This window comes from Haliotis cracherodii, unplaced genomic scaffold, assembly GCF_022045235.1.
Source record: "Haliotis cracherodii isolate W230 unplaced genomic scaffold, xgHalCrac1.p SCAF_27, whole genome shotgun sequence".
Lineage (NCBI taxonomy): Eukaryota > Metazoa > Mollusca > Gastropoda > Lepetellida > Haliotidae > Haliotis > Haliotis cracherodii.
Window position 1 is genome coordinate 266,102 of NW_027266283.1, and position 13,734 is coordinate 279,835.

Consider the following 13,734-nt stretch of genomic DNA (forward strand, 5'->3'; position numbering starts at 1 on the left):
TGTTAATTTAAGAATTGACCTTCACTTTGTGTGAGTTCATTAGAGTATGAACCTTCATAGAGTGAGGGCCAAACTGTATGAACGTCGGAGCTTGCGACGACGTTCATACAATGTTTTGCCCACGGTTTATGAAGATTCATACTCCAATGAAATCACACAAAGTGAAGGTCAATTCTTAAATTAACAAATGTCACACAATCGAGACATGACCAGACAATCCATGAGCATCATGAGCATCGATCAACGCAATTGGGATACGATGTCATGCATCAACCAAGCCAGCGAGCCTGACCTCCCGGCCCCGTTAGTCGCCTTTTACGGCAAGCATTGGTTGCTGAAGTCCAATTCTAACCCGGACCTGAGCGGGTTTAGAGAATAGGCGGAAATCACAATGGAGAGATGATAATATAATGAAATAATGTCTGACCATTAGAAGGATTGTGACAGAATAATTTTGAATAAGAACATCTTTATTATACGTTTTAGGATTACGTCAATCGGTGATTGTTTATTTTTATGAATTCATGGATGTGTATTTGTTACAGACAGATTGAGAAACCAGTCATTTCGTGAATTGCATGAAAAGTTCCGTCTTTTCTCAAACCAGAGTGACAACGGCTGTTGCGTTTCAGGTTTGCTTTGAGACACTTGTGATCTGTTTGTCCGACACTCCTTGGTTCCCCTGCAGCAACGTTTGACAAAGCCTTATCCACCACAAGGGGGCGCGGTCGACTGGGGCGCCGCGATTTGCTGTGCAGAGTTGCGTCCATGGGCACGCCAGAAACCTATGATTGTGGGTTCGAATCCCGGTTCGCCCCGATTATGTTTCTAGGTTTGTCAGCACTAGACCCGTGCTCGTGGGTTTCACCGAAGTGGTGAACGTCTGAGACCTGCATCACTTCCACTTCCACTGCATCAAATGCCAAATTGATTTCTTAATAAGCTGCCATTCAGGTTACTACCTTTTGTTCCAAAGCTGTACTGATCATTTTCATTCCTGTCCAGGATAGTTCTATGGTCTCCTCTGCCACTTGTGATATAGGTACAGCAATATTATCCCCTGTTTCACCTGCAATTAATGTAATGCGACTCTTCATCATGCGCACTGCATGTAACACCTGAGCTCTGCTTTGGCACCAGATCGCTGCACTTTATCTGTTCTGTTCTTGTCTCAGGTCAAACTCAGTGGCCTCAGGATAAGAAGGTTCAGTTGTCTCAGGATCAGATGGTTCAGTTGTCACAGAATTAGATAGTTCAGTTGTCACTGGATCAGATGGTTCAGTTGTCACTGGATCAGATGGTTAATCAGTCACAGGATAAGACGGTTCAGATGTCACTGGATCAGATGGTTCATCTGTCACAGGATCAGATGATTCAGTTGTCACTGGATCAGATGGTTCAGTTATTTCAGGATCATATGGCTCATCTGTCACAGGATCAGATGGTTTAGTTATCTCAGAATCAGATGGTTCAGTTGTCTCAGGATCAGATGGTTCAGTGGTTTCAGGATCAGATGGTTCAGTTGTTTTAGGATCAGATGGTTCAGTTGTCACTGGATCAGATGGTTCAGTTGTCTCACGATCTGATGGTTCAGTTGTTTCAGGATCAGATGGTTCAGTTGTCACTGGATCAGATTGTCCAGTTGTCTCAGGATCAGATGGTTTAGTTGTCTCAGGATCAGATTGTTCATTTGTCACAAAATCAGATGGCTTTGATGTCCAGGTTGGAATGGTTCAGTTGTTTCAGAATCAGATGGTTTAGTTGTCATAGGATTGAATGGTTCAGTTGTCTCAGGATCAGATTGTTCATTTGTCACAAAATCAGATGGCTTAGATGTCCAGGTCTTGACATTATAATGATATTGATAACGCTGTAAATATGTTGGTGAAAGCTTTTCACATTCGGAAAGATTGCACATATAAAATGTCCAGTTCCATTCCATTTGGTCTAAAGGGCAAAATATCTGTGAAAATGATACGAATGGACGACTGAAAATCAGTGATGACACCAGGAAAGAAAAAAACGTTTAAGAAATATGGGGGGAGAGTGGGGGGTTGAGGATGAAGGGACAGTTTTAATAATTCGGTCCAGACATTTCTTTTGTATTTGTCACACGATATGCACAAGAGGAAGTAGAAATGACAGAACCCCAAAAGAAAATTTAAAAAAATCATTTATTACAAAGAGAAAAGATATTTACATAAATATCTACTAACTACTCCTACTAATGCTACCTTACTCTACCAGTAAACTGTAACACTGTCCCACAACCACTGCTTCTACTACAACACAACAACTAAACTAATGTCTACTACTATTAATACTACTACCACTACTACTTGTCTACACATACAAACATTGGTACAATAGCCATCGTTGTGCTATACCACAGCAAATCAAATACAATTACATATGCACACAATGCAATCTTAAAGGTTCAGGTATAAAACATATCACATCTTATTTCACGTCACTATCATATAACGACAACAGACATGTGTAAGGGCATTGTTCAACAACAAAATATTGTTCCGGTCTATCACGACACACTTGGAATGTTGAAGACAACAGATAGTCACTTGAAAATTGTCCTCCACAACAAACAATGGGAATGTTGAATTGACCTCAGTCAATGTATTATCTTTGATGACCACAGTTCATTAATGAACACTGCATTCACTCACTATACTCTCGACCTGTGACTTGGTTGATGCATATCCCCAACAGATCAATGCTCATGATGTCAATCACTGGATCGTCTGGTCCAGACTCGATTATTTACAGACGTCCTGGATCGTCCTGCCTGTATGACATCTACTCTGACCACAGCAACCTTGTGGTAGGTCATGCCTGCCTCCCTTAAGACGTTCTCCCAGCTACGCATCTAGTTGTCACTGGATTAGATGATTCAGAGTCGCATCAAACACTACTACTTCAAAGTAATAAGAACTCGTCTGAATACACTGTATACATACTGGTGTATATGTACATACAACTACCACTAATAATAATAGTAATAGCTAAATAATATTTTTAAAAACCCTTTTTGTCAATTTTACTCCATATTTACATTTACAATATACAATATGCTGAACAACATTAAACAAATGCGTATTACACATTCACATTTTTAATAAACTACACAGTTTTACAATCATCGAATGTTAAAAAGTATGAAGTAGTTGCACCCAACCTTGGCCTAAGGTGTAGTGGTGGTCTGTGGCGTTCTCGCGCTTCACTACAAGATCAACATCTGACACTAGACGTGTACCCTTTACATAACTATTCATTCGCACGGATGACAAGACATTTGATTGGTATGGGGATGGTAGTGGCATGGTGTGGGACGGTGGCATGGGAACAGATTTGATTATTGTCAATGGACATTTCCCTGGCCAACGATGTTGTTCCATTAGCTGGAATTATCTGTAAAAAGTCTAAACTGCTTGATGGCAATGTCAAGCCACATTGTACCCAGGTCGTCACCGATTATCTCCGACGAGACCCCTTATATGTCTAACCCACATTTGGATGCAATCGTTCGGTCATAGCGTTTATCTGCGTACATCTATGGGAACAACGCCCGAGACACTACCTTAAACAAATAAGGTTGTCCAACGATGGTTTAATCGTGAAATATACCACACTTCGTTCTTCATTCTTCTTTGTGATTTATCGTAATATCTGCAATTAATCTATACCACATTGCGCAATTTTGATATACATTCATGTCATGAAACATTGTCAGCAAGATAAATATTTTATTGGATTGTAGAATGTGCTTCAACCATTTCAGCATATTCAAGATTTAAGGTACTCTTTTCTGATTCTGCTAAACATAATAAAGTAGTTATTTATCTATTGGCTGTCATATTTCAAGAAAACAGAAACAGACCTGACTTGAAGTGTGAATTTGTTGTACATATATATGACAGAAACATGCTACTTCATTCAGGGAAACACCAAGGTACAAAATATATTATATTTTGTCCTATCACGTGGATATCCGTTACAAAATCATGTGAAGATGTATATAAGTGAGCTGCAAGATCATTTTTCTTTGATAGGAAATCATACACACACAAACCAGTACTATGTCACTATTTGTTGTTCCCTGTCAGACATGACTGCTGCCCTGTGTTGCTTCAATATCTGTATCAACATGGTTATTTTTGTCGTCGATGTTAACCGCATTCAGTGCATGAATCTCCGTCATCATCCTCTAATGATACATCAGCTCCTTGTGTCACAAGTAAGTCAAACACTTGTCTGTGGCCCTTCTCTGCTGCCATCATCAGGGGTGTCCGCCCGTACTTCCCCCTACTGTTGATGGCTGCAATCTTCTGTGAGAGGACATACTTTACAATGTCCACATGTCCTCCAAGACAGGCCACATGGAGGATGTTGTTTCCGTTATCATCCACTAATGATACATCAGCTCCTTGTGTCACAAGTAAGTCAAACACTTGTCTGTGTCCCTTCTCTGCTGCCATCAACAGGGGTGTCCGCCCGTATTGCCCCCTACTGTAGATGTCTGCAACCTTCTGTGAGAGGACATACTTCACTTTATCCACATGTCCTCCACGACAGGTCACATGAAGGATGTTGTCTCTGTTATCATCCACTAATGATACATCAGCTCCTTTTGTCACAAGTAAGTCAAACACTTGTCTGTGTCCCTTCTCTGCTGCCATCATCAGGGGTGTCCTCCCGTATTGCCCCCTACTGTTGATGTCTGCAACCTTCTGTGAGAGGACATACTTCACTATATCCACATGTCCTCCAAGACAGGCCACATGGAGGATGTTGTTTCCGTTATCATCCACTAATGATACATCAGCTCCATGTGTCACAAGTAAGTCAAACACTTGTCTGTGTCCCTTCTCTGCTGCCATCAACAGGGGTGTCCGCCCGTATTTCCCCCTACTGCAGATGTCTGCAACCTTCTGTGAGAGGACATACTTCACTATATCCACATGTCCTCCAAGACAGGCCACATGGAGGATATTGTTTCTGTTATCATCCTCTAATGATACATCAGCTCCTCTTCTCACAAGTAAGTCAAACACTTGTCTGTGGCCCTTCCCTGCTGCCTTCATCACGGGTGTCCTCCCGTATTGCCCCCTACTGTTGATGTCTGCAACCTTCTTTGAGAGGACATACTTCACCATGTCTACATGTCCTTCAAGACAGGCAACATGAAGGATGTTGTCTCTATTATCATCCAATAATGATACATCAGCTCCATGTGTCACAAGTAAGTCAAACACTTGTCTGTGGCCCTTCCCTGCTGCCTTCATCACGGGTGTCCGCCCGTATTGCCCCCTACTGTTGATGTCTGCAACCTTCTGTGAGAGGACATACCTCACCATGTCCACATGTCCTCCAAGACAGGCCACATGAAGATTGTTGTTTCTGTTATCATCCACTAATGATACATCAGCTCCTCTTCTCACAAGTAAGTCAAACACTTGTCTGTGGCCCTTCCCTGCTGCCTTCATCAGGGTTGTCCTCCCGTATTGCCCCCTACTGTTGATGTCTGCAACCTTCTGTGAGAGAACATACCTCACCATGTCCACATGTCCTCCAAGACAGGCCACATGAAGGATGTTGTTTCTGTTATCATCCACTAATGATACATCAGCTCCTTGTGTCACAAGTAAGTCAAACACTTGTCTGTGTCCCGCGGCGACTGCCTTTATCAGGGGTGTCAACCCGTACTTCCCCCTACTGTTGATGTCTGCAACCTTCTGTGAGAGGACATACTTCACCATGTCTACATGTCCTTCAAGACAGGCAACATGAAGGATGTTGTCTCTATTATCATCCAATAATGATACATCAGCTCCATGTGTCACAAGTAAGTCAAACACTTGTCTGTGTCCCTTCTCTGCTGCCATCATCACGGGTGTCCGCCCGTACTGGCCCCTACTGTTAAGGTTTACCAGACTCCTAGATAAGATGCACGTAAGCCGGTTTAGGTCTCCCTTCTTGCAGGCAAGATGGAGGTCTGTATCAGCATGTAGGGGGTTCTCTGTCACTAAAACAAAAGGATTTGTAAGTCACAACAGCGAATAACATGAAAGCCAGATACGAATTAACAATCCATTTACTAACTAAACTTTATCACCCAACCATATATACTTAGATCCAAGTGCAACCTCAGTGCCCTTCGCCCTCTTTCACGTCACCCTTGTACATCAGCTGCCCACTTAGTAAGAAGGTCCAATGTTACCCACGGACATCTTACCTCCCACTGGCCCCCTGCTCCCAATACAGTACTTTGACCCCTGTCCCCGTCATTACCTCCCCTACCAAGTGAAGCAAAATTATACATGATTTTGAATGTCTATTCAATTTAGTTTCCTATCTTTACCATGAACTGGTTCAGTCACCATCTGTGTAGCATTTGACATCTGTTGCTCGCCTTCATTTCCAACATGCAAGACCGAAGTTGGGCGGAAAACTTAACCAGCAATACAAAAACGAAAATAGATAAGCTCCCAGTGTAGTCGGTGTTTCCCAGTGTTCATCTCACCACCATACTAGGGATAAGCTCCCCCTTCATATCACAGTAACGTTCTACATGACATATCAATGCTTATTTAGTAGAAGTCATGCACGTGTCCCCTCCTCAGCATTATCAACACAAGGTCATAGTCCAGTATCGCCCTCTCATGTATTGCCAGTTTAGTTCAATATCTGACGTCTCCTCTCACCTCCACCAGTGTTGTGCCACATCCACCATTAAAAATTAATAAGTACTGTGTTGTCGGTTAGAAATAAAACATACAGCTCTCCAGGGAATGATAGGCCTACTAGTAATCTAAAGGCCCATGAAGCATCACCATTACGCATGTGTTGTAGTTTGGGGTTCTCTTGTCGTTAAATCTCTTAAATAGAGATACAAACGGTGGTAAATTAACCTCAAACATTCACTAACCTTTCTGTTTTGGCGGTCTAGGATTGACAAGCCTCTTTAGATTGTCTTTCATCTTGCCAACATGGCCTACTTTATCCTGTTGACGTCTGTGAGTTGCTGGACCACTGCTCCATGATGCCAGACTGCTTGTTTCACTGTCAAAGCCGCTGTCCCAAGAAGCAAGAGACAGTCGGTAGAAGTACTCCTGCTCCTCTATTCTCTACGGATGCAAACAGTGCCAAATCAGGAGTAAATATCAATGTATGAAATGTAGAAAAGGGGGAAACACCTCTGTTGGAAAGAAGCCAAACATTTTTTTTCACAAAGAACACATTTTATGCAGAAGATCAAGCAGATCCAGGAAAAGATGTATTCTGTAAAACCCTAGAACACTTTTTTCGAGTGTTTTCGAAAAGAGATTACTCTTTTAAACCAAATCCTCAGGTCATACCCGAAGTTCCAATGGTCGGCCTAACATATTGTTGGAAGAGTCAGCCCATCTCTATTTGATAATGAAAATAAATAATTTCCCAAAAAGAGCTATTGCTCTGTGATCAACTCTCAATGAAAATATGATCTTAAGAATATGGTATGTTTATTGAGAAGAAATATGGAAATATGTTCACAAAATGGGATATTTGCTTATGGTATTGCCTCATCACTCTGCTACGACAGTATCAGAACCAGGGGCCTGTTATTAACTTTCAGATGGGTGGATTAGGTTAACATCATCTTGGTTCACGAACTGAAATTCATTCTATTAAAATATTGATCTCATTTTTGGAAAACTATCTTTATTGTTCAAAATATTCTCTTTATTTTCATTAAAATATTATTATACTGATAACTATCTCGATCGTTATTTTTATCTCAAGACTGTATTTATAAGTATTTTGAATTTTTTTTCAGTTTTTATTGAGGACTGTTTGATCAATATATTGTTTTTATTTCATGTGTACGCGTTCTGTGATTTCAAAGCAAATATATAGAGGTAATCACGCGAGTGTGTTTGGGGATGGTAAATATCCTGCATTAGGAGTAAACATTGTATTTAGCGAGCCTTGAACATCCTATTCCGTCAAGGCTTGGTTTGTTATCTTCCTCTTCAAGTCTTACCTGTGATGACAAAAATCCAAACTGTTTGCATATATTTATATAACAATTATACGGAAGCAAGATGTGCTGAAGATACATATTAATATTAATATTATTCACATTTAAAGTTTGTTCGAGCTGCAGATCTTCATCTGTCTATTAGTATTGCCTTACCGTGTTACTGTCATCACTGTGTCTTGCACGTGTGTCCCCCGAATCTGTAAGTAATTGTGGAGGTCAATTAACGTCATGTGGCGCATCATGATATCACTAGCAACATACAGTTGCAGCTTAACACGCTGGATGCCGTTAAACAGTTAAACATTGTGCGAGAACTGCGGTCACACGGCACTGCATCTATCTTTAACTTTACAATTAGAATATTACATTTGCTATCAGAGTGTGTACAATAATTGATCTGAAAAACAGACTGATATTTTGTTCTGCGTGAAAACACAGCAACTTTCAACACTTTTAATCAAACATCGATACAAGTAATGTAAGACGAAACGTTTATTGGGCAGCTTCATGTAAACTATAAACGAACAAAAAATATATCAAAATACATTTGTAATTGTATTTATAACGTTACATATTCGATACAAAAGGTAACTTGTGAATGAGCGAAATCGAGTTTTCATTATGACGTCAAAGACTTCTCGAATTGTCAAATTTCTTCCTCTTCGATAACTATATTTAAACAAACATTGTTCCAACATAAACATAATCTTCCTTCGTACAAACTATTTTCCCATTGTCTAGATTCAATATGCAAATTAAGATTTTCACAACGGAATTTACATTTCTTACTGACTCTTAAAAAGGCCACTAACGGGATGGTCAGGCTCGCTGACTTTGTTGATGTATATCATCGTATCCTAATTGCGTGGATTGATGCTCATGATGTCAATCACTGGATTGTCTGGTCCAGACTCAATTAGTTACAGAGCGCCGTCATATAGCTTGAATATTGCTGAGTGCGACGTTAAACAACAAACAAACAAATAAACAACACTGACTCTTAATGTTTACTCGCTACTCTTCTGGTTGTAACACACATTTACTCTGTTCATAAAAAAAATATATTTACTTTCCCATATATAATACAAAGCCAATGTTGACTTGATACATCTTTCAATCGTTGAGCAAAAGAAACCAAACGTATTTGTGCCTTCCCGACACCCTGATTTAACCAAACGAACCATGTACAAACTAAATATTTCTATCAAATCCGACCCTTGTTTGCCTTCCGGCAACATATTTTATTAAATTTTGGGGTACCCATGGCATTGCATGGACAACAATTGTATCCAGTAGGATATGCAGTTTCATAACATACCGTAGAAATTACGGGTAGATCTACCTCCCTATAACTGTACCCTTTAAAACACATTACATGTTGATATCGTCAAACTTCTGAGGCGTAGATTAGAATTGGTGCGATCATTCTGACAAACAAGAACATTGATATATTGACATTGAGCTTATAACGCTTAATAAACGAGACGTCATTCATTTCGTTAATCTCATGAAAGCGAGAGACATTTACACACACTTTATTAAACCAAACCAGATCGTCGTCTCACGCATCAAATTCGCTTTGCAATCTAAATTATTTAAGCACAATTCTACTACAGACATTATATAAGAGAGCTATATCCATATGCAATGAACGACTACCGATAGATCGAGGGTTCCCTATGAGCGTGCCGCACCCGACTACTTTCGCGACTTTCAATTTGATTGAACTTAGACGGTAAAGGCTGGTGAAATGAAATCAGTTTAAACTACCCGATCAGATATCTAGACTTAGTTTGTATGCCCCCTGCTGTGCCATCAGTCCCCCAATTCGAAGCGTATTGTCTGACATGGCTTCCGATGGGTAACATACACGACTGTACGATCACTCAAAGTGAACAGTCCCGATACAAATCATTCGAAAACGCCATGGAAGTGTGCCTGACTTCTGTTTTTTTTGTGGCCCAAACATCACAAATGTGAAAATAACGTTCCCTATTATTTTCAAGCGTAAAACGCTGTGACGGTTGTCTTTTCTTATTCTGATGGTGACCTTGCCCTTCGTTCAAAGCTGTTACTGACATGTAAGCAGACTTAAGTTTGTTGATTCTCACGTCTTAAGTATAGCGTCGTACAGTTAACATAAACGTCTTTGGTGAGCATTCTGATTTCCCTCTTCCAAAATGGTGACGACAGGATAAAAATTCACCTGATAGATCAAGGAAAGCGAACCATTTTGCCTACCCAGCCGGGACCCAGTCGGTGCGAAGGACAGAGTGTTATTCCGAGATTCAAAGCACAGCGCTAAATGACTTAGTTTCTGCCAGTTGTCATGTGCACCAACAAAGCTCTTGAATTACCATAAGTTGAATAAATCTTTAAATAAGATGGCATCATTTTTGCACAGACAACAGCAGAAACATGTTGTTAATGCGTATGCATAGAAATGTTAACAATGCCCATATTTGGGCATATATCAATATTTATGTGCGACCAGATTTGCAACCGGTTTTAGTTTGGTCTGTCAACAAAAGAAAGTTTTTTTAATGTATTTACACTTAAATACATATTTTGACGTGGGTAATAAATAAAATACCACACTCATTCTCTTTAGATACCATTTTTACGACACTCGTGAACTTTCTATGGTATCTGACAGAGCGAAAACCACCCGTTTCGTAAAAAAGATATCTAACGAGAATGATTGTAGTATTCCCTATGTATATATTCAGATATTGTTTCTAAAATATGTCTGTCATAGTTCCATTTTTCAGTTGTTTTAAGTTGCTGACCTCTTCTGGATATCATGATCTTAATATTTTGTCTATTAACTTTCATGCTATAATTATTGTAAAACGTACATAAAATATCAATTTGTTGAAGTAATCTAGACATGCTTTCGTCATCATTTATCATGTCATCAGCAAATAGTAAGGTGCGGAAATCTTCCGGAAGATTACCAACATATATACCACTGCAGTCAGACTGTTTGATCCTTTCAATAAATATCATATCAATATTTGACATATATTTGTTCATTACATAGTAGTTGTTTCTCTTTATTTCGTCTCAGAATAAACAATGAAAGATGTGAAAAACCTCCCATTATGTGGAATTATCAGGATAATCGTATGAAACTTGTCATTGGCAGACGTGTGCGTCAACGTCAAAATCCTCCCACCACTATCAACGAACTTGCTTCTCTTACTGATGAGTGGAACAACATGAGCCAAGTTGATATTGGTTGACTCAACACAAGCATTCCTCGAAGAATTCGTGCATGTCTGGCCAACAGAAATAGTTTTACCCGTGTCGTTGGCTGCAAAAGGCAATTTTGAATTTGACCTCCGACCTCTTAAAGACCTAGTGCTTCACCATCTCTGTAAACCAGCTATTTGAACCCATTAGATCTGATCGCTTACTCACCAGCAGGTATGATCAGATCATTGCCATTTGCCAATACCACATACATCAGAAGATATTTCTTGATGATTCCCACTACCCCTTATTTTGGTCTCATCGTACCACAATACTTACATATGTCATCACTTCTGGTGACCGACTTTTACTCAATGGCGTCATCACTTACAGTAGTACGATGGATTTTCAGAGGAGGAACTTCGTTTATTCAGGAATCGTATCAACATAAATGAATCATGTAAGTAATCAGAAACAATCTGACAACCTGCGTATTGTTTTTGCTTTTAAAGATTTTCATCGTAACCAAGAGAACTGGTCAGAAATGCAGATAACTACCGTCGTCTTGATTTTGTGTCAGTCATGGCGTCAAGCAGAGCGGAATCCCTAACAATTTCTTTTCAATTTACAAAATCAATGTAACATGTTTCTATTTTTAATTCCATAATCATTACTACGATTCCATTTCAATGCATATGATATATGCCAATGTATGCAACTAGTAGACGATGGATCTCTCGAAATAGGAGAAACACTGTAAAATCTGAATTTGGCTAGGTTTACATTTTAAACAAGTACAGATGTATTTAACGATTTTCTGGTTGTGCGTTTTGTACAATATAGTCAGTTGTTTCACCCCTTTTTAAATATTGTCATCACGGGATATTTTAAACTGTTTATTATTTTGTTGAAGAATTGTGAAAAGTATATAAAAATGTGTCATGTACACCAATGGTCGAACCTTATACGATTGTACTGATAATTCTATATAAAAGTTTTGGTTTTCGCACCTTTCATTGAATAAGTCCGAGACGTCACGATGTGAAATAAGCACATAATCATGTACACATACATATCCAATATTTAAACATATAATTTTTGGTTTGTTTTGAAATATTCTCTTGAGTATTTGATTTATGTAAAAGTGGTGCCTGACAGCTTCGCGTCTTGTCCAATTAAAATACACGATCAACCTCTGTACTTTTGTATCCATTCAAGACATTAACATTTACATTACATTGAACACAGTTACATCCCAGCTGGCGCTATTTTTGCTGGTTTTGTATGTGTAACATAACGATTAATCTTTTTATACTTCCAGTTGCAGTCAAACTACGTCTAAATTTTCATCGAAAGTGACAGCGACACCGACTACAATACGTACAATTAGTGGCTAATGTCGACTCCTGTTAGTAATTTCTTTTGTCGGTCAAAGTTCGGGAAAGGTCGTTCTGACGTGACCTGTAATGGGATGTCCTCAGAGGTTCCGAGAACTTTTATCCGTTTTTAATGAGATTGTGGTAATCTAGGCTAGTGAATAATCCTGTTTTGTTTATTTAAAGCAGGAATTGTTTATTGTTAAGCAAGTTTATCTCTGCAGCCGTTGAAATATGCAGCTACTCGCCGACTTGTCTCGCATCAAAACACGGGGCTGTGTACTCGCGGGCAGATGACCACGGAGTACGCTGATCACTGTGTCGGATTAACGAGACTGATTAATGAGTGATTTCAGCATTTCGTTGCAAATTAGATGTGTCGAAGTCGGGAGTGCGAGACTGTCGGATTAACGGGTCTAAATAGCACTGATTTAATCGGTTCCCATCATTAGTGTCGGATAAAGCCGATTGTCGGATAAAGCCGAGTGTCGGATTAACGAAACTTGACTGTATACAGTTAGGATATATCAGCCGTTCCACAAGTGAAGATTACACCACCTGTATAATGAAATACAACAATAGTTTTTGTTGTAACTATCGTCATATAGTTTCAGATATTTTCATATCGAAGAGTTCCAGGAACTTACTTCTCGGCGAAGGAATTTTCCCCAAAGAAGATATGGGGATATTTGTTTGGCTTCACATTACCAAGAAATATATGCATGTCCACGCATAACGCACCATAAGTTTTGAACAATTTGTGCGTATTTGTTTCTAAATGAGGAAAAGTTAAGGTGCAAAAGACACACAACTCGTCCTTATTAATGATAAAAATATCAACGTTGTAATCCCGCTAATCGCGAAAGGCTCAACTAATTACCGTTGATTAAGACACGATTGATATTTCCAATATTAGATAAAAAAAAAACTTGTTTTAAATCCTCCACATATATGCAGGCAAACTCTTGGGTATAACCATGTCAGAAGGTAACACATACAAATGGGATTGCATACTATGAACGATGTATATACGCCTGTAAAACGGATAAACTAAAAGCATTGTGTATATTCTGTCAACTGTATAATTATTATATTTTGATGTAAATCATATTATAGTGTGATTGA

The 13,734-nt window shown here is 39.3% G+C and overlaps 1 protein-coding gene and 1 pseudogene across 1 annotated transcript; both read right to left on the reverse strand.

Annotated features, from left to right (window-relative positions):
- Nucleotides 1–1,301: 1,301 nt before the first annotated feature.
- On the reverse strand, nt 1,302–2,884 carry LOC139473114 (cornifin-A-like). Its single transcript, XM_071255635.1, has 2 exons — nt 2,825–2,884; nt 1,302–1,709 (listed from the first exon to the last, which is right to left on the reverse strand). Exons 1-2 carry the CDS (start codon nt 2,882–2,884, stop codon nt 1,302–1,304), a joined length of 468 nt encoding a protein of 155 aa, XP_071111736.1.
- A 953-nt stretch (nt 2,885–3,837) lies between these two features.
- On the reverse strand, nt 3,838–7,010 carry LOC139473257 (ankyrin repeat domain-containing protein 50-like; annotated as a pseudogene).
- Nucleotides 7,011–13,734: the final 6,724 nt, after the last annotated feature.

Coding starts and splice junctions, on each gene's coding strand:
- LOC139473114 (XM_071255635.1), bottom strand. CDS start 2,884: ATGCGTAGCTGGGAGAACGTCTTAAGGGAGGCAGGCATGACCTACCAC. Junction 1,710..2,824: donor CCTACCACAAGGTTGCTGTG/GTCAGAGTAGAT, acceptor TGGACATCAAAG/CCATCTGATTTTGTGACAAA.